The 19,069-nt window shown below is 43.2% G+C and overlaps 1 protein-coding gene across 11 annotated transcripts in view; it reads left to right on the top strand.

Moving 5' to 3' along the window:
- SMG7 (SMG7 nonsense mediated mRNA decay factor) overlaps positions 1–19,069 on the top strand; it is a 50,578-nt gene that overhangs the window by 28,061 nt on the left and 3,448 nt on the right. For 5 of the 11 annotated variants that reach the window (XM_064427815.1, XM_064427821.1, XM_064427816.1 and 2 more), the window contains 13 exons: positions 8–143; positions 1,937–2,099; positions 3,181–3,337; positions 5,530–5,600; positions 5,759–5,819; positions 6,209–6,328; positions 6,563–6,998; positions 10,621–10,765; positions 11,969–12,354; positions 13,102–13,467; positions 14,949–15,098; positions 17,472–17,552; positions 18,118–18,286. In XM_064427815.1, the coding sequence (XP_064283885.1) occupies positions 8–143; positions 1,937–2,099; positions 3,181–3,337; positions 5,530–5,600; positions 5,759–5,819; positions 6,209–6,328; positions 6,563–6,998; positions 10,621–10,765; positions 11,969–12,354; positions 13,102–13,467; positions 14,949–15,098; positions 17,472–17,552; positions 18,118–18,286 (2,441 nt within the window). The remainder of the gene's footprint in view (positions 1–7; positions 144–1,936; positions 2,100–3,180; positions 3,338–5,529; positions 5,601–5,758; positions 5,820–6,208; positions 6,329–6,562; positions 6,999–10,620; positions 10,766–11,968; positions 12,355–13,101; positions 13,468–14,948; positions 15,099–17,471; positions 17,553–18,117; positions 18,287–19,069) is intronic. The other 6 variants (XM_064427823.1, XM_064427817.1, XM_064427819.1 and 3 more) reach the window with 6 other exon arrangements.

Here is a 19,069-nt window from a genome sequence, read left to right as displayed (position 1 = left end):
CATGCAGTCGTGATGAGGTGAAGACTCGATGGAGTGTGTCTGACTTCATCAAGGCATTTATTAAATTTCATGGCCATGTGTACCTGAGTAAGAGCTTGGAGAAGCTGAGCCCTCTTCGAGAAAAGCTGGAAGAACAGTTCAAGGTTAGTTCTAACAACATATTAATTAGTATATTGAGGAGAATCTTTTTAGTAGCTGAGTTCAGAAATTACAGTCCAGTAATCATTCTTTCACATGATAAAATACAGGAAGCTCAAGCAGCCAGTTAGGGAAGGTTTGCATTGCAGCTAACATTGGATAGTTCTGGTAACTTCTGCCAAGAGTAGGGATTTTTCCCACGTGACACATGGTCCACTGTTGGTAGTGATACAGGAGAAATCAGTGACTACTGTCAATTCTCTGCTCTTTAACCTGGGTAATTCTTGGATACCTGTGAAAAGGACTTGATTAATCTGTGAAGTCTTGGCCTGAGGAATTTAGAGAGCTTCATGTTTTGGATGTTTATCATTCACTCCCTGTGGTTTTTAAGGCTGCTTTTAATCTGCCTTGGGAAACCTGCCTCTCCTGTTAACAGTTTGCCCTTGAAAAGTGTCCCATACAACCTTACTTTGTGCAGACTAGAACTATGCTGAACATGTTTTCCATGGAAAATCCAGGAGTCCCATTGGTTAAATACCCAGCTTATTATGTTGGACAGTTCAGCCAAGATCAAAACAAATGAATTTTGTAAGGTATTTATGCAAAATAATACAGTTTCAGAGAGGACATAGTGTTAACTGGTAAATGCCTTTTGGAAACTGCTCTGCTTCAGCTTCCTAATTTGTGGAAAAGCATCAGGGAGGATGGATATGTTCACCAGAGCAGTGGATGCTTTTCAAAAATAGGAAAGGGGAGTGTGGTCTGAGCGATATAAAAAAAATCACAAAATCAGAGACCCCTATACCCAATTCTTCTCCATCCAAAGTAAAAAAAAAAGTGTCCTTCTACACTTTTGTGCCTTGAATTGTGGTGCTACAGTTAAGTTCACACGGTCTTTAAAATAAATTCATAAAACCACAGAACGTGCTATGAATTAACTTCTGATGTGGGCTGCTCCAACCCTGGCAGTTTGTTATTTCAAAATGAAATAATTCTCTCTCTTTCCCTGTGTGATGCTGGCTGTTGAAAAAGTACTGCTTTTTCCACGGGGCTTATAATCAATAATTATCAGCATTGCTCAGGTATGTGGAACAGTCTTCATTTTCTGGACTGATCCAGGGTGTTAAAACAGCTAATTGAGCCTGCTTTATTGCTTAGATTACCTTTTGTTGTTTATATTGTGCAACACAAGGTAATTAATCAGAGAGCAGCTCTTATGGCTTCACCAAGTTGAATGTGGATGTGAAGTTGGCTGTATGGTAGTGAATCAGTTTAACTTTGTGGCTCATTTTAACTCTGAGAAAGGTGTCTTTTCTAGTATAGTTACCGTGACAGACATTTGTAAATAGCTCTCCCCGTTTTAGTCCACTGAGGCATTCCATGACCCATGAAGTCAGGTGTGGAATTAGTCTTTAATGCATAACCATGCAGTAGTTAAATTTTCTTGGGGTGGTTTTTTTTAATGTCACCTTCTCCATGCTGGTTCTTTGAAAGGCAGACAAACCCAGTGGATGTATGGGCCTTTGCAGTGCTGTCAGTGCACATTCCAAGCTGCTCTTGCTCTGGAAGAGAACTATATGCAAAGGGGATGTTGGTTTGTTGTGTGTCTGAGCTGGTCCAGTGGGGTCCTCCTGGGAAGCCCAGTGCTGTGCTGGGAGGGACCACCTGAAAATAAAATCCAGAATAAATGTTGTGTAAGAGCATAAATATTAGTCAAGCAGTAAAGGAGCAGCTACCAATCCATTCAAGCATGTGTTTTGCCATCAAAAAATATATGCGCCCTGTGTCTTTGTTGCAGAGGTTGTTGTTCCAGAAGGCCTTCAACTCTCAGCAGTTAGTCCATATTACTGTGATCAACCTGTTCCAGCTGCACCACCTGCGGGACTTCAGCAACGAAACAGAGCAGCACAGCTACAGCCAGGATGAGCAGCTCTGCTGGACACAGCTCCTGGCTCTCTTCAGTAAGTGTGGGAGCCAATTGATTTTTGTAGTTCTCTTGATTGTAATGTGGAATCCATTAGTAATTTCCTGTCAGGATCTAACTTAATGGCTGTCTGAGGTAAGTGCTGAGAATAGACATTAGGGAGAAAGTTGTGAGAGATGATGGTCACCACAGGATCACTCATGTCAGCAGTGCTGACTAACACGGGATTTCTGTGTCCGGACTTACTCTTGTTTGAAGCTTTACAGAACTCTGCATCATTTTCCTGGTTCTGAAAGAGCATTTTAACTTGGGTTCAAAACTGGATCTAGCTTGGCGGTGAGTAGTACCCCTCTTGGGGGCTGCTCCCCAGTTGGCTGCATACAGTTGGAGTTGCTTTGAATGGAACTGGTTCTGATTCAACAGGACTGAAGTTGAAGTTGAGTCAACCAGGACCTCAGCTACTTCTTTGCCTTTGGTAATATCAATCAGGAGATAAGTGAGAGTGCAGAGCATTTTAGACTCTAGCCACATAATGCTGATTTGCTTAACCTGATTGAGCCTGTTGTCAGCTTGGCCTTGTTTGTCAGCACCTAAATTTCTGAATAGCTGGATTTCTCCAAATCCCAGCATGGAGTTGATTCTGAAGGCACCATGGTCACACGGGTGTGGTTACTCTTTCTCAGCTTCTGTGCTCTGAAGGGTCTGGGCTGGGTGCCTGCCTGCAGAGCTCCAGTGCATTTGTGTGCCTGCTGGTTGAAGTGAATAAAGTGGAGGTAGGTAGCTGAGTTGATAATTTCTGATAAATAGTGAGTGATTGTTTTTGCACTGGGCTTGTCTCAGCTGATTTTTTTAACTTACAAAATTACTTGCCATGACAGTTGAAGAGATAAACATCAAGATTCTGCTCCATAGTAGAAAACTGTTAAAAAGCCCTGTGTTGTGATCTGTTGGTGGACTGTTTAAGATGAGGTAGCTGGGCTGCCTTGTTTTAAAGAACTAGCTCTTAGAATAGTGGTTCATGGGGTGGATATGTTTGATTAAGGTATTTGGTCAACTTTGAAGTGTCATTCCCACATAATGGAGTTTTTTCTTTTGCTTTTTCCTCTTACTGTTTCTAGTGTCATTTCTTGGAGTTCTGTGCAAGTGTCCTTTACAAAATGACTACCAGGAGGACTCTGGGGCTGCATATCCTCTTCCAGCTGTGAAGGTTTCCATGGACTGGCTGAAACTTAGGCCCAGTGTTTTCCAGGAGGCAGTGGTTGATGAGAGACGGTAGTGAGTGTTAATCTTTCTCTTGTTACATTTTGTTGCATGAAGGTCCTAATTACTGTTGATCCACAAATTAGTCATGGGAAAAGTGATCATACAACTCATCATTACAGATACCAAAATGACAGAAAGTGTATGTGCTAAAAAGTTCATAAAGCAAAACATGAGATTTGTTGGTTACATGAGCAGATTGATTCTTTTAATTGTCTTTAGGTTTGCTGTAAGTTTTTTACAGTCAGGGAGGTCTGTTGTAAAATGTCTATCTTGAGCATAAATACTAAGTGTTTCTGTAGTCTTATCTAGTATAATGACTTCTCAGATTACTGAGGGAAGTGGCAGGAGAATACTTGCATTAATTTTGTGCACTAAACTATCACTTGGGCAGTGATGGAATGTAGTCACCTTAGAGTTAAATTCAGTTTAGTAGAGGGGCTCTTTAAATGTCAATGCAGGCATAACTGTTCTGGACTGTTGCTCTGATTTTTCACTAGTCTCATAAATTAAGGCTTAAATTGCTCAAAACTCACAATTTTTTAATAGTGTGTTAACTTTTCATGAATTACCATGATTCAATAAAGTGTTTCTGTAAGGTGATTCTTAGGATCAGAGTGACTGTTACTGATGCAGCTGGATGAGTATTGTTCCTAAGATGGGCTCTCAAAGAAAGCAGTGAGATGCATGGGGAACAGGGGTGCCTATAACTTTGGTTTGTTAAATAAGAAACAAAAAGCCCTGTGGAGTTTTGGGAGCTTAAACCACAGAATTCCTAAAGGCAAGATTAAGGAAAAGAGTTCAGATATGGTTTTGAGATGGTGATAACTATTGCCATTCACACATCCTGAAGGAAGATCTGTGCCTGTATTTTAATAGACAAGATACTTACTTGATGTCAAGCAGTCTCTGCAGAGAGGACATGCAGGTAGTAATTCATGGAGTAAATGGCTTCAAGCTGAAAGAGGGTAGGTTTGGATTGGTTAGAAAGAAATCCTTCCCTGTGAGGGCAGCGAGGCTCTGGCTCAGCTTGCCCAGAGAAGCTGTGGCTGTCCCATCCCTAGAAGTGTCCAGAGCCAGGTTGGATGGGGCTTGGAGCAACCTTGGGGTGGTGGAAGGTGTCCCTGCCCATGGCACAGCCCAAACCATTCTGGGATTCTCTGAAGGAACCAATTTTCTGGACAACATATTGACTTTACTTGCCTTATTGAAGACCTCCGGGGTGTTTTTTCTTTCTTTTGTTCTTGTCGGTCATGGGAAGGAGCTGTTGCTCAGTGTAGTGTAGAGAATAATCATGAAGATCATGCTGTCTGTGCCTGCAGCCATGCAGGAGAGCAGCTGAGGGTGTACAGTGCTGTTGGGGGCACAATGTGTTCTCCAGGCCATGTGCTGGATGATGGCTGAAAGCCCTGCTGAGGAGGACACATTCATTTCTCCTACACTGAGCACAGTGGGCATCCTAAAATAGTTTTCTATTGTTCCTGTGGTGCCCATCAGTAAAGCAGAAAGATTTTTGGACTTTTGAGTGGGAGCTTCTAGCAAACAGGAGCAAGCAGCGTGGTGGTAGCAGTTAAACATTAACACAATGATCAGTGTGATTTTAAAATTGTTTGCTCCAGGGCCCTTGGGAAGAATTTCCAGTCATTGCTTGTTACTGGTATTGTGAGGGCAAGGCAGGGGACTGCAAGTTCACCTCTAGTGATCTTTCTTGGTGCAGCCCTTACTTAGAGTCTCTTCCCTTGGTGGTAAATGCTCCAGCACTACAGTACAGTGTTCTTGTTCATGGAGCAGAAGTACTTCTGCACAGCTGTGTCTGGATAAATCCTTTTGCTGCCTAAATTGATTTATTGACTATGCCCTGAGACCATCAGCTTTGGACTGCAAAGCATGAGTTACAGACAGGTGCTTGTAGCACTTGCTCATGCTCTGGTTTTATCTGGTTAAATTCACAACAGGCTCTCTGGCATGCTGGATAATGAACACTGTGCTGTGAGAGCCTGGCTTCCTTGGGAACTTTAGGTTGGCTTTTTAGTAATAGTAATTCTTTCAAGAAAGTGGTCTTTTTACTGACACTTTGTGAGAAACTTCTTGAGAATCAGAGGATTAATGTAAACTGTGATGATAGCATTCAGTGGTGTTTTAGTAAAGCAAACACATTCCATGTTATGCAGTTTTCACTCAGGGTTTGCCTGTTTTCTAATTTTTAGCATATGGCCCTGGCTGATCTCTCTTCTAAATAGTTTCCAGCCTCATGAAGAAGATCTATCCAGTAATAATGGTAAGGACACTTACAGTCTGTGCTGTAAAGAAAAACAATGTTTTTCCTGCTGATGTGGGGAGTTACAGTTGAAGAGCAAATAAGGAGCAGATAAGCAATAAAATACTGTGTTCAATGCTTTCATGCTTTCCTTATGCTGTTTACTGTCTATTTGCCAGCAACCCCACTTCCAGAGGAATTTGAGTTGCAAGGATTCCTGGCTCTGAGGCCCTCGTTCAGGTGGGTGACAGCTGAAGGATCCTGCACCCTTGCTCATGTCACGACTTCTACAGACATTGGCCTGTTCCCTACAATATCTTATCTCTGTATGTTTACTGCTGTATAGATTGATGCTGGTCTCTTCAAAACAACTGCAATGGATGGTGTAGCCATAAGAAATTCTTGAGGTTATTGCTCATGACCCTGGTGAACCTCTTTAATGTAGATGCATCTTAGCAGATGAGAATTACATGTGTAAATCAGACATCTCTTAACAGCTGTGTTTTGAATAATGGCTGGTGAAAGTTCAGAGCTCTTAATAGAGCAATGCTGACACGCATTTCTAGAAAAATAGGATATTGCAGAGGGTAATTGTGTAATTAATATTCCCTCTTCTGCCTCAATACTAGGAACTTGGATTTTTCCAAAGGCCACCAGGCAATTACAGGGGATAAAGAAGGGCAGCAGCGTCGGATACGGCAGCAGCGCCTGATCTTCACAGGCAAATGGATTGCTGATAACCAGCCAAGGTAATTGCAAGTACTTGGTGTTTCCCATGCTGCTGGAAGCTGAGGTGACATGGGAGCCAGTATGGAGTGTTATTTTTCTCTCTTCAACACAGCAGTTAGCTGTAATGTGAGCACAAGATGCTGACAGCACTAATAATATGTTCTGTGGGTCAGCATGCTATTCCTTCACAGACTGATTATGATAAGTAATGTAAGGTATGTACTTACTTTTTAATTCCTTGCTGTCTTTTTCAGGTTGATTCAATGTGAAAACGAGGTAGGAAAGCTCTTGTTTGTGACAGAAATCCCGGAGCTCTTACTGGAGGACCCTAGTGAAGCCAAAGAGAGTCTCGCCTTGCAGGAGGCATCCATGGCAGAGCCACTGTGTGCTGATGGGAGCCCTGGACTCAAATCTGTGCTGTCCTCTGGCAGAAGCCTGAGCAACAGCTGTGATGCAGGAGAAAAACCCATGGTGACCTTCAAAGAGAACATCAAGCCCCGGGAGATGAACAGAGAGCAGGGGCGCATCTACCCCCCAAAGGACATAGCGAGGGAGAGACGGGACTTTAGCAAAGGAATAGTAGCAAATAAGAATGATGGGAAGAAGGATAACAATAAAAGGAAGAATGAGACCAAGAAGTGCGGCTTGGATAAGATGCAGGAAGCAGGAAAGCAGAATGTGGCAGTTCAGGTAAGCCTTTAGCTCGGAGGGATGCTGTGCCTGAGACAGTGCCATGTTGTGTCAGGGCAGTCACTGCTTGTGTGGAGTATGGTAGAGCTGAGGTCTTGCTGTGGGCCCTGCAGCTAATGCTCAATAATATAAAATATTTCTACCACAAAGACCAGGTGATGGTGATCTTAGCATCTCTTTGCTTTTCCTTGAAGCTATCTCAAAAAGGAGAGAGAGGGAGAAAAATAGTGCAATGAGAGGTGCTATAATTGTCCTAAAAACCAGATTTCTACCCATTCCACAAATTATTTAGGCCAGCAATGCAGTTCACATGTCCAGGTCATAGTCATGCTCTTGCCATTCTGGGGTCTGTTGTGAAGGAACTGGGTACTCTGCATTTTCACTTCAGTTGACTGGTGCACATTCAACAAACTGAACATGTCACAAAAGCACCAAATGTATATATGTGAAGTAAGATCCTCTGTAGTGTGGGTGCAATCAAGTGTCTTTCTATCAAAGTAAGGAGAGCCACTGTGCTCTTAAATCATCAATCTGTGCTCAAGCACTTGGTCAAAATGATTTGTTTTCACATCAGCTGCTCTCTTACCAGTTACATTTTTAGGGGCATGCTTTTTTATCTATTTATTTGAGCATTACATATGAAATACATCAAGTAAACAGTGAATTTGCTGGTCTGCCTTCCACTGAGTCATAGTAAATGAGGGTAGAGAGTATCAGGGCTGATCTGTACCTGGACAATTTGGCTGTGTCTCAGTCATTCCCTGGTGATGACTGGAAGCATTCAGTGATAGTGATGGAGATTTCTGTTATTTCCCTAGAGAAACTGTTAGTTCTTCGCTGTTCTTGCAAGTGAAATTGCTTCCTAATGCACCTTATGTCCCTTGCCTCTGTGTAAGCCCATTACTGCTGCCCAGGACAGGTCTGCAGAATAACTCTTCTTCCTCTTTGCAGCTGCTCCAAAGGCATGTGCAATTGAGGTCTTTTTCCCCAGGCTAGACAAACCATCTCTTTCCATTTTTCCAGCTTGTGTTGTTTAGGAGCCTTGGATTATTCTCCCTGTTTTCCTCGTGAGGATTTGCTGTTGAACATCATGGTTATGAAATGGAATGTCTGAACTGGCAGCATTATTCAGTTGGTTTTGCAGGGGAGCCCTACCTCAGGGTACAAAGGGTTTCTGTAAAGACTACAGAAAGCAGGGGGCAATAGTTTGTGAGTCATGGAACATGATTCTGGTATCTGAGAACCAGCATGGGTGAGTTAGAACAGCAGGTTTCTTACTTATTTGTCAGATGGACCTGGAATGTCATTGCAGGTGTGAGCATAACTCCCAGTTTTGATCTTTGTGCTCCTGTCTTGCAAAATAAGGACTTCAGGTGGATAAAGACCTGCCAGATCTGAGGATGATGTGTAGCTTTCTGGATAGGGAAATAGCTTATTTATCAGAAATTTGCTTGATTTAGTCTTAAGATATAACAAAGCCAGGTGTAGCACCATCTGCTCTGATGTTGTCTGTTATTGTTTGTCTCTTCTTGAATAGAGATTGATTTTGGCTTTTTAACTCCATCAGCTGTATTTAGGGCAACAAGTCCAGTGAAATACCTTTTGTTTTGTATAATTTGGTGGGCTTGCTTATCCAGACCTGCTCCAGAATAGAGGGAGGGCTTGCTTCCCCCCACGCTGAGATACCAGTGCAGGTTTCATACCAGTTGATGGGCTGTTTGTGTTCTGCTTTGGCACTCCTGACAATTTCATGCTTTATTTCCTGCATAGCTCATTGCCTTCAAAAGCTTAAATGCTGCAGTTCCTACTTTGCAAAAATGTGAAGAATGTGGTGCAGAAGTGATCAGTCCTGTTTGCAGATACATGGGAAACTTGCGTGCTCAGGCAGGTTGTGATCTGGTTGAATCTGCTCTCTAGGGAAGATAATGTTAGGAACCAAGGAAGTTCAGTGCAGACTAACTCAAAGTGGAGCATACTCTTAAGAGGTCCCTGTGATAAAATGGTGCCTCTCCCAAGCACTGTAGGAACACTTAGGGCTGTTGTGGGGGTTAATATTTGGTAGCGTTGACACTTCTGAGGTGATATCAAATAGAAGCAAGGAAGGAACTGAAATTTGTCTTGATTAATCAATTTTAGTAATTTATGTTTTTATAAAGTTAACTGTAAATCATGCAGGGGCCCTTTTGGTAGCTGTCCTCTGGAAATGTGTCATAGCAATACTTGAGTTTTTGATGGATAGAGCTTGAGTTTTAAAACGCCATGGCAGGAAGAGTGTCTTTGAATTCTCCAGCATTTATGTAAAAGAATGCATAGTGCTTGATATGGGTTATAAAAATATTTGGTTTATTGTGGAGGGAAAAGGGACAGTAAGTTAAATATGCTGAATGTGATGGAGAGTGAAGAGATGCAGCATGAGCAAGGGCCTGCATTGTTCATGGTGCTTAGCATCAGCCAGAACCTTGAGGTGGAGCTCCCTCCAGACTTTTTCTAGTGGGAAATGAAAAATCCACCCAAATCTCACCATTTTACAAATGCAGAAAGAACCCTACACTCCCATAATTTCTAAATGGGGAAATTCAATTTGAAAAGGGACTCAAGAAAGGATATGAATGCATCTATCCCTTTACTACTGTAATTTGGCAGAAAACAACTGTCCTGTAATGCCTTTCAACTCAGCAGCACTAAATGTCTAAATAAACCCCACACAGTTATGGTGTGGGGGTTATTGTTGTTGTTTGGTTTGGATTTTTTTTAATTTGATCCCTGATACAACCCTTTCTTTCACTCACCTTTGAGGCTTGGTGTCAGGTCTGCTCCTGGGCCCTTTCTGTATTGCCCGGGTTCCTTGCTTGCTGTCTTTTTCCTGCCTGCTCCATCTTGCATTCCAGGCAGTTCTGCCGAGCTGAACAGAAAGGGAAAGTAGTCTTCCCCTCTGTCTTCCTCCCCAGGAAGACCCAGACCGCGGGAGACTCAGAATAAGGTAAACATTACATTACATTCTTCTCTCTGCCTTTAACTGGTGCAGCTCTTTTAACATAACACCCCGCAGTTACACAGGAAACTGAATGAGGTGAAGCACTTCTGCTGTTTGTCTTGTATGCTCTGGGTCAAAAGAATCCCACAGTGTGGAGTTTGTGCTTATACATCACCGTATGGATTAGGCTGAGAGAGCTCCCCAGGAAGAATGTGGCAGTGTTTGTTTTTTAAGGTGCTGCAGGTAAGTAGCATAACTTAGGTTGAAGCAGTGCCCTAGGAGAAGCATAGTAGCATCTGCACTTTTTGTTTTTAAACACTACAGGTGAGCAGCGTGGTAAGTTCCTTGGATGGTGTGAGATACTATGTCTGCTTCTCACTCTCATGCTAGAGAAGGAGCCTCTTGCATCTTCTGAGTAAATATCCTTGAGTGCTTTTGTGAGGTGAGAAGTGCCTGAGGACATGCAGGGTAATCTGCCTGAGGTCAGTGAGGAGAGCTCTGTGTTCCAAATTTCTCTCAGTTACTTAGGGAGAAGAAAACAATTGCTCAGACAATCTGAGAGTTTAATTTTTGGCTTGAGACATTATTTGCTTAATGTGGAAATTTGGGACAAGTCATTTAATTTCTTCATACTTTCTTTTGCATCAGGTGAAATCCCAGACGGAGATGAGGAAGACTCCGGTATCTGAAGCCAGGAAAACACCTGTAACTCAGACTCCAAGCCAGGCCAGCAGTTCCCAGTTCATCCCTATTCACCACCCAGGAGCCTTCCCTCCCCTTCCTAGCCGGCCAGGTAATTTGCATCATTCTTTTGAAGTGTCATTTATTGTTGACTGAAGAAAATCCTGTAGTTATGGTTGGTACAGCCTCTGGAAGGTAGGGGCTCTGTTAAAGAGCATGAATTTTCCAGTTGAACATCTTATCAAGCAGTAAAAAGGGGCATAGCAGAATGAAAATGAGATAAATAAGATTCCTTATGCTTTGGAATCAAGGTTTGTCATGAAATCTGCCACCTGCCTTCTGGTGTAGTGGGTGTGAGATCAAGGAACTTCACGCTAGGCCCTTCCTGTAGTTAGTCTGAACATGACAAAGCTTTCTGCGAGCACTGCTTCTGAAGCATTCCCTGTGCTTCAGACTCCATTACAAAAGATCAATCACACTGTTTGCTTTAAAACTCCCTTTCTTTTGTAGTGGTGCTCATGTTTGAAGCTGTAATTTGTGTGGTCTTGCTTGTTGCTGTTGCTGTGTGTCCTATTGTGCTGTGGAGTCTGCCTGTCATACCTCGCTATCCATGTTTGCTCTTGGAATAACTGGAAGCTGTGTCTTCCCTGCACGTGTTACATGGAGCTCCTCAATAAAAGCCACATGGGCATCTTTCCTGTCCAAAAGTCAGCATAAAATCTGACCTGAGAGACACAGGATTAAAGCTTGCCCTCCAAACCTGGCTTTTCAGTGTGAGCTACAGGGAAGGAATTGATCTTACAGATATGAGGGTTTGTTTGGTTACCATCTGTCTCTCTCTAAATTGATCCAGAGACTGGTGATCGTCTGAGAGGAGGCAGTACACTTACTGTATTGATTGCTTCTGTTTGTTCCTGCAGAAGTTTAGTCCCTGAAAATGTGTTTGAAGGGGAGGAAATTTTGGGAGTAAAGCATCAAAAACCCAAGAACAATGAAGGGAAAAGGTAGTGGGGTCAGAAAAAGCAGGGAGATTGGGGGGCAGGGAACACAGGGATGTGGAGACATATGACCCTCAGATACTGCCATACTGACCACTATCAGTCCCTGGAATATTGCAAGGAAACTCCAAAACAAACTTGGAATTCTTGTGTGTTCATAGCCATGCACGTGCCAAGGTGAGGAATGACGTTGTAGTGCATGTGTGCAGACTAGTGCCTCCTTTCCTCAATGAACAGCATAGGAAGAGAAACCCCCACTAAAAGTTTTCTGGAGGGAGTTCAAATTGTGTAAAGATGCATTTTTTTATCTTTTCCAGGATTTCCTCCTCCAACCTATGTTGTCCCCCCTCCTGTGGCTTTCTCCATGAGCACGGGGTACACCTTCCCAGGTGGTGTTTCTGTCCCAGGAACCTTCCTCCAGCCCACAGCTCACTCGCCTGCAGGAAACCAGGTGCAAGGTGGGAAACAGTCCCACATTCCTTACAGCCAGCAACGGCCCTCTGGACCAGGGCCAATGACCCAGGGACCTCAGCAAACACCACCTCCTTCCCAGCAACCCCTCTCATCTTTACCAGCTCAGGCAACAGCACAGTCCGCAAGCCAGTTACAGGTCCAAGCTCTGGCCCAGCAGCAGCAGCAGTCCCCCACGAAAGCTGTGCAGGGCCTGGGGAAGAGCCCGCCACACCATTCTGGATTCCAGCAGGTAAACTTGGCCTGTGCTCTATGCTGGGCTTTATTTAAAACTAAGTGGCAGTGTTCAAGACTTGTCTTCCTGGATTACCTTTCAAAATTGTCATTAAAGAATTTTTTGATTGTGAACTTCTGGGCAAATTTGAAAATGAGCTGAAGTTTAGTGGGTGCGAACGTGTGATGCTGTAACTGAAAGGAAGGTATGTACTGGAATGGAATGTGTTTTCTGTCATCTGTTTGCTCTGTGTTTCTCATATAGACAAGGTATGGAGGCGTTATGTCTGTCCCAGGCCTTTCTAGTTTCCTTCTGTGAGTGATGAGGACTGAGTGTGAACCTCCACCTGCACTCTCCTTTTGGCTAACTGGTTGCAGTGTCAGTTCCCTTACAGCTCTTAGTTCCTTTGCTCACCTTGTGCTGGAGAAAATCTCCCTTCTGGCAAATCTGGACCCAATGGTGAGACCGTGCTTGTGTTCTGGGCAGCAAAATGCTGGCTCAGTACCTTACTAAAGGTTTAGTTTGTAGGCTTTTGGGTTAAAAGGTACTGGATAGAATAAGGATTATACTTGGCTGTTGGTTTAAAGCTTGACTAGAGAGCATTAGATGCCTATGGAAATGGCTTTTGATGAATAACACAGACATTCCACAAACATTCTGATTTGCTATCATGCATGAGCCAGGCTGACAGCTTGGATGGAGTTAGGCATTCAGGTAACAGGAATTGTTCCTCCCTGCTGGTGAAATCCTGTGTCTCTGCCTCAGTATCCACAGACAGACTCGTCAAAGCAGCTCTGGAACCCCCCTCAAGTCCAAGGCTCCCTGGGGAAGATCATGTCTGTAAAGCAGCCCTATTACCTGCAGGCCCAGGACCCTCTCAAACTCTTTGAACAGTCATTACAGCCTCCTGTGATGCAACAGCAACCTCTGGAGAAAAAAATGAAGCCTTTCCCAATGGAGCCATATAACCAGAACCCCTCAGAAGTCAAGGTGCCAGAATATTACTGGGACTCTTCCTACGGCATGGCGGACAACAGGGTGATGAGCCAGCAGTCGAGCATGGACCGCAGGGGGAAGCGGCAGGGAGTCTTCCGCTCCGAGCAGGATGCTGTCTCCAGGATGACCTTTGAGGTAAGAGCCATGCTGCAAGCGGGGAAAACTGAAGCTCTGGTATTCCTGGCAACTCTTGGCATTTCCCTGTTTCAGGAATGCCCTGTGGTCCCAAGTAGGTCAATGTAAATTTGTTTAGAAGAGACCTGAGCGTCAGTACCTGGGGTTCCAGGACAAAGTAATGAGTTCTCCGTTTTAGTAGGCTGTGTGTAGTATGAGCCTCTTGAAGATTTGGTTTCAAGTAGGTGTAAGTCTTGTTCAGTATGGATGCGACATCCATCCCTGTGCTGTGTCTGCCAGGTTGAGAAACGTGGCAGTTGATAGTTTTGGGGAAGGTTCTTGTCTGCAACTGGTGAAAACCATAAAAGCCACCCAAATAATTGCAGTTGAATTATTGCACTTTAGGTGAACTACTAACACTGCTATAATGAATTGAGTGGCTGAGGCTGCAATAGGCTGAGCAATCAAGGATGGTAGCAGTGGTCTTGTCTTGGATTTTTTTGTTTGTTTGTTCTTCCTGAAAATCCCACCACACTGTGAGAGAGCTAAATGGCTTCCTTAGCTCCCAGTTGCAGTAAATGGAATACTTCTGTTCATGTGATCGTGCTTCATGTTGGTGTTTATAAACCCACCAGTCTCTGTTATTTATTAACAGTGCTGGAGTCATCTGTGAGTGCTTTGGTGATGTTTATAAGGAGGTTTAAACAGAGGCCTTTTAAACCTTTGCCTGGGTGTGCCTCTGTAAATGCACTCAGCACATGGAGAAGGTCAGATGGTATCACTTGGCTCATCCTTCCAAGAGAAAAGCCAGACAATGTACAGGAGTACAATGTACAGACAATGTACAGTGCTACCCTGCTGTCAGGTTGTGGTTTTCAGATGGAGACAGGGTCAAAGCCTGGTCTTCTTTCCTAAAAGGGAAAGCTTGCCAAGGTGCCAGCACGTTGTGCTGCAGAAAGAAGGTATGCCTGTGATGCTTGTGCTTTAAGCACCCCTCTCAAAAGTGAAGATGTGCAGTCTGACCAGCACTGAGCAGATTTTACTGGCCTGGGGGGTGATCAGCTGTGCGTTGGCATAGCAGCTATCACCAGTGGAAATAAGTCTCATGGGATTTAAACTCCACAAGCAGAGAAAAGAAGATGATGCAAACATAATTCTGCTTGAAACCTGAATTACTCACAGGTCAGCTGTAGAAGAATGATTATAAGATTTCGTTTGTTTCACGTGGGAGCAGGTTCAGTGTGTGGCACGGGTGCAAGGGGAAGCACACGCTGTGCTGGTGGAGGCTCCCTGCTGTCCCCTGGATGCGTGGTGCTCTCCCCGTGCGCGTTTGGCCGCGTGGCTGCAGGCTGTGTCTGCTCAGAGTTCTCAGCGTGTGCCTCAGCACCATTCTCACCTCGCCCTCTGCATGCTGCTTTCTGCCTTCCTCTTGCTGTTCTCTCTCCCGCTCTGGCTGTTCTCTCTGCCTTCTGTTGTCTCACTGTGCTCATTTCTGTCACTAGGACCCCAAGAGCTCCCCTCTGCTTCCTCCGGACCTGTTAAAGAGTCTGGCTGCCTTGGAGGAGGAGGAAGAGCTGATTTTCTCTAATCCTCCTGATCTTTACCCAGCTCTGCTGGGGCCTCTCGCCTCTCTTCCTGGACGAAGCCTCTTTGTATGTATTTGATGCAATACTGCTGCTTCTCACTCTTAACTGGCATCTCTTTCTTCTGTGAAATTATAAGAAATGTGAAATTCCTTTCTCTCCCCCATATCTCCTGTCTACTTTCCTGCCTCACCTTTGAGCTAGTTTTCACAGGGCTGAAAACTACAGCTTTTAGGCTGAATCCTGGCCTGCTAATCTGTTCAGAAATCAGAGTAACTGTGGGGTATTTAAGTACAGTCCACAGGTGTTGATGCATTATGACACATCATTTAATGCACTTGCTCTTCTGCAGTTGTATGGGTTTAGTAATAAAGAGTGGGGGGAGGCACTGATAGGGCTGTGGGGAGTCATCAGAACCAGGGTGTAGTGACAGGACAAGGGGGAATGGCTTCAAACTGACAGAGGATAGGTTTAGATGAGATACTAGGAAGAAATTTTTCCCTGTGAGGATGGGGAGAAGCTGTGGCTGCCCCACCTCTGGAAGTGTCCAAGGCCAGGCTGGACGGGGCTTGGAGCACCCGGGGATAGTGCAAAGTGTTCCTGGGCAGTGGGGCAGAATGAGATGAGTCTTAAGGTCCCTTCCAACCTAAGCCATTCTGCAATTCTGTGATAGGATTCTGTGATTATAATCTGCACCTAAAAATTCCATAGAGGCAGGGGGATGCTGCAATACAGAAGAGATTCTTAAAAAAGAAAGATGTCTTTGGAAGAGAATAGCAATTGACTGGATAAATACACAATAACTCTTATAGAAATACAGTAATTTTTGACAGAGGGTTTTTTTCCCTACTTTCTTCTGTATTAAAACCTTCCTAGTTCACTAGCTGGGGGGTCTCAGAGCTGTTGAATTTTTAAATTGCCTCTGAAAGTGCAGCATGCCTTTCTACTATGGCTACAAGCATGTTCATTAAATCATACTCATTCAGATTAGTAGCTGTAACAAAGAATTATTTGAGACTACTCAAAATCTCTGATTAAGTCTCTTCCTCAGTTATTTTAGCTGCCATCCCAAGGAGCCAGTCGCAAAAGACACTCACTTCTGTCTCATTAGATAACTTTGCTAAGAAACTAATAGCTGCTGCTTTAGCAGCTTCCTTTGAAGCTCCTGCTGTTGTGTCTGCTGACAAATGGAAGGAAATCCTTCGCTGTGCAAGCCGTGTGGATATGCAGAGTGGGAATTTTGTCTGTCTTTTAAAACCTGCTTTCAAAGTAACGAGCTGTCACTTTGAAAATCTAACAAGCTAGGGGCTGCTTGCCAAGAAAATGAGGCTGTTTGTCTTAAGTTTACGGGATGAAAGCAAAAATATTCCAGGTACTGTGGCTGTGTTAAAGACAGAGAGATGCTAGATCTGGTTTTTGTGGTTTGAATAATAAATTTTTAAAACATCTGACATGCTGAGCGGGTGAGAGTGCAAGAGGGGGTTTATTTGTAACAAGGCTACAGCTTTTATTTTGGTTCACACACATTTTTACTTAGAGTTTTACTAATTCTGTGGCTTGGTGATGCAGATCCTAGATTTGGTGATGGTCATTGTCCGCCAGCCAAGCTTGGTAATTTTTCTTTGGCTTCTGTCAATGATAACTTAGCTATTTTTTCTCTGAATAGGCTTATTTCAGAGACACTGTTTTTCACTACTTAATCATAGTAAGAACCAAACAGACAAGAAATATTTTGCTGGAAATAACTGTGTGAGAGGGAGGTGGCATAGGTGATGGAAAAAGGTCATGGTCTGTAATATCTTTACATGGAAGTAAAAAGTCCAGGGGGAGTTTTGGAACCTTTCTTTTAAACATTTGGGTTGGATTTTTTTTTCCTTCCTGTCTACAAGTAATTTATAATAGAAATGAGAGAGTGCTAAATGATGCTTGGACTACTAAACCTAATTTTAAAAACCACTTAGCTGCTCTCGCTGTCTAAGAACGTCTCTACAGCAGGGATGCTCTTAGAATTGAAAAAATACTCTGTCAGTAGCCACATACAAGAGTCTAATCTTGTTTGAAGGAGTCCTTGTGTCACTGGGAGGGATCCTGTCTCACTTGTACAAGGTTTTACACAACCATAAGGTATTTTTGGCAGGAGTCTCCCCTTTAGATGTATCAGAAAATTAGACTTTGCATTTGAAAACCTGTTCTGGGTCTGAGACTCTCAGCTGTCATGTTTGTTGATTTGTAGATTATTAATTACAGGTAGTAGGAAAACTACTGATTTTTTGCACTTGTTAGCTTGCCTCCCCTGTCCTCCAAGGTGCTGGAGCTAAAATGGAGCTAAAAGACCAGTTGTAAATGTGACCAAAGCCACTTGGGCAGTTTCTGATTACACACTTTCCTCCTGGTCCCTACACTGAGCACTAACTGTGCTTTTCCCCTTTTTTGTTTCTGAAGAAGTCCCTGCTGGAAAAACCATCAGAACTGATGTCTCAGTCATCATCTTTCCTGTCCCTCAGTGGCTTTTCTCTAAATCAGGTGAGTGAGAACCAGAGTCCAACACCTTTTGCTGTTTCAGCTTGTGGTTAAGCCAGTGGAAAACCTGAAAGAAATCCACATTGATGTGTAATTCCGCTCTGTATCAACCCTAATCTTTGCCTTTATCAGTTTTCTTCCCAAATTCATCTTAGCTGTATCTCTGCAGATGTACTCTTGAATCTTGCTGTGTTCAGGGGCCCTTTGCTCTTAGTGAAATCATGAAATTGACTGAAAAGGTGCATCTCAGGGTGCTGTGGTGTGTAGGTTTTTATTTCCAGAGCAATGAATTACCTGTTCCAGAGAATTGAGCAGGGTCTTGATAGAACTTTTCTGAGTACTGGGAATCTGAAGATTTTGTGAAGTCTTTGCAGTCCAGCCAGGAGAAGTCTGTCCTGATTCAGAATGTGATGCACTTAATGTTAAATTAAATGGTCAAAGAAGATGAGGCTGGGAAGTGAAAAAGGAATTAGGAAATATTTTGAACTATAATTGTTTCCTTTGTACAGTCTCAGTGTTTGAAATAAGTCTAATGCCTAAGCTCTTACATTGTTTGTTTTTTTTTCAGGAAAGATATCCAAACAACAGCATGTTCAATGAGGTGTATGGAAAAAACATCAATACCAGCACAAAAACAGAAGTCACCCCTTCAGTTGCCCATCAGGAGACTTCACTCTATTCTCTCTTTGAAGGGACTCCGTGGTCTCCATCCCTTCCAGCCAGCTCAGGTAATCCTGGTATGGCATTTCTTGTGTCTAGTGCTTTAAGAGGATTTGAGTTCATTCTAAACCAACTGCAAGTTATATGTAACTGGAAATAAAAAAAAAAAAAACCAAAACCCCAAGCTTGCTTGGCAAGGTCTCTGAAGGTTTCTGTTTTACTTTATATATCTGCAGAAATACGAGGGGATTTTGTCATTAATACAGTGTAAGAACCTGGATTTTAATTTAAGTAGTTGAGCAGGATAAATGTTGTAGGAGGTGATAAATCCTGAAATCTCTTTAACTTGGTTTTCTGACAAGTAGTGCTTTAACTTGGACATCCATATATTTGCATTGCTTTTTTTTTTTTTTTGGAAAAGCAGGAGGAACTGGATTTCATAATGCAGATATTTGTAAAAGAAACTGTATGAGGGAAGAGTGGAAAATAAAACAGTAGTGGGTTTTGTTGTGTTTGTTTTTTTACTGTTAAGCAGCCCATTAAGCAAACCAGCTTCTTTGTTAGTAATTATCTTAAAGGCATAAACCATACCTAATTTGTCATAATTTTATTCTCACTAAAAATCCAGAAGAGTGTGAGAGAGGAGTTAGCTGAATCTAAGAAAAGAGTGGATTATAAATCCACTGCACTGGATGAGATGTTTGGTGGGACTTGTGCAACCAACCAGGAAAAGCTGTTGTGGGTGAAATGGAGGGAGTTGCAAAATGCTTTTATTCTAACAGGATTTTTGACTCACATGGCTTCAACTCCCTCTCCCTTCACCTCTTCATTTGTTCTGTTCTGCCTGTGGACAGGCTGCT

The sequence above is a fragment of the Passer domesticus genome, chromosome 7 (assembly GCF_036417665.1).
Source record: "Passer domesticus isolate bPasDom1 chromosome 7, bPasDom1.hap1, whole genome shotgun sequence".
NCBI classification, from domain to species: domain Eukaryota; kingdom Metazoa; phylum Chordata; class Aves; order Passeriformes; family Passeridae; genus Passer; species Passer domesticus.
This window is presented reverse-complemented; position numbering and strand designations above follow the sequence as displayed.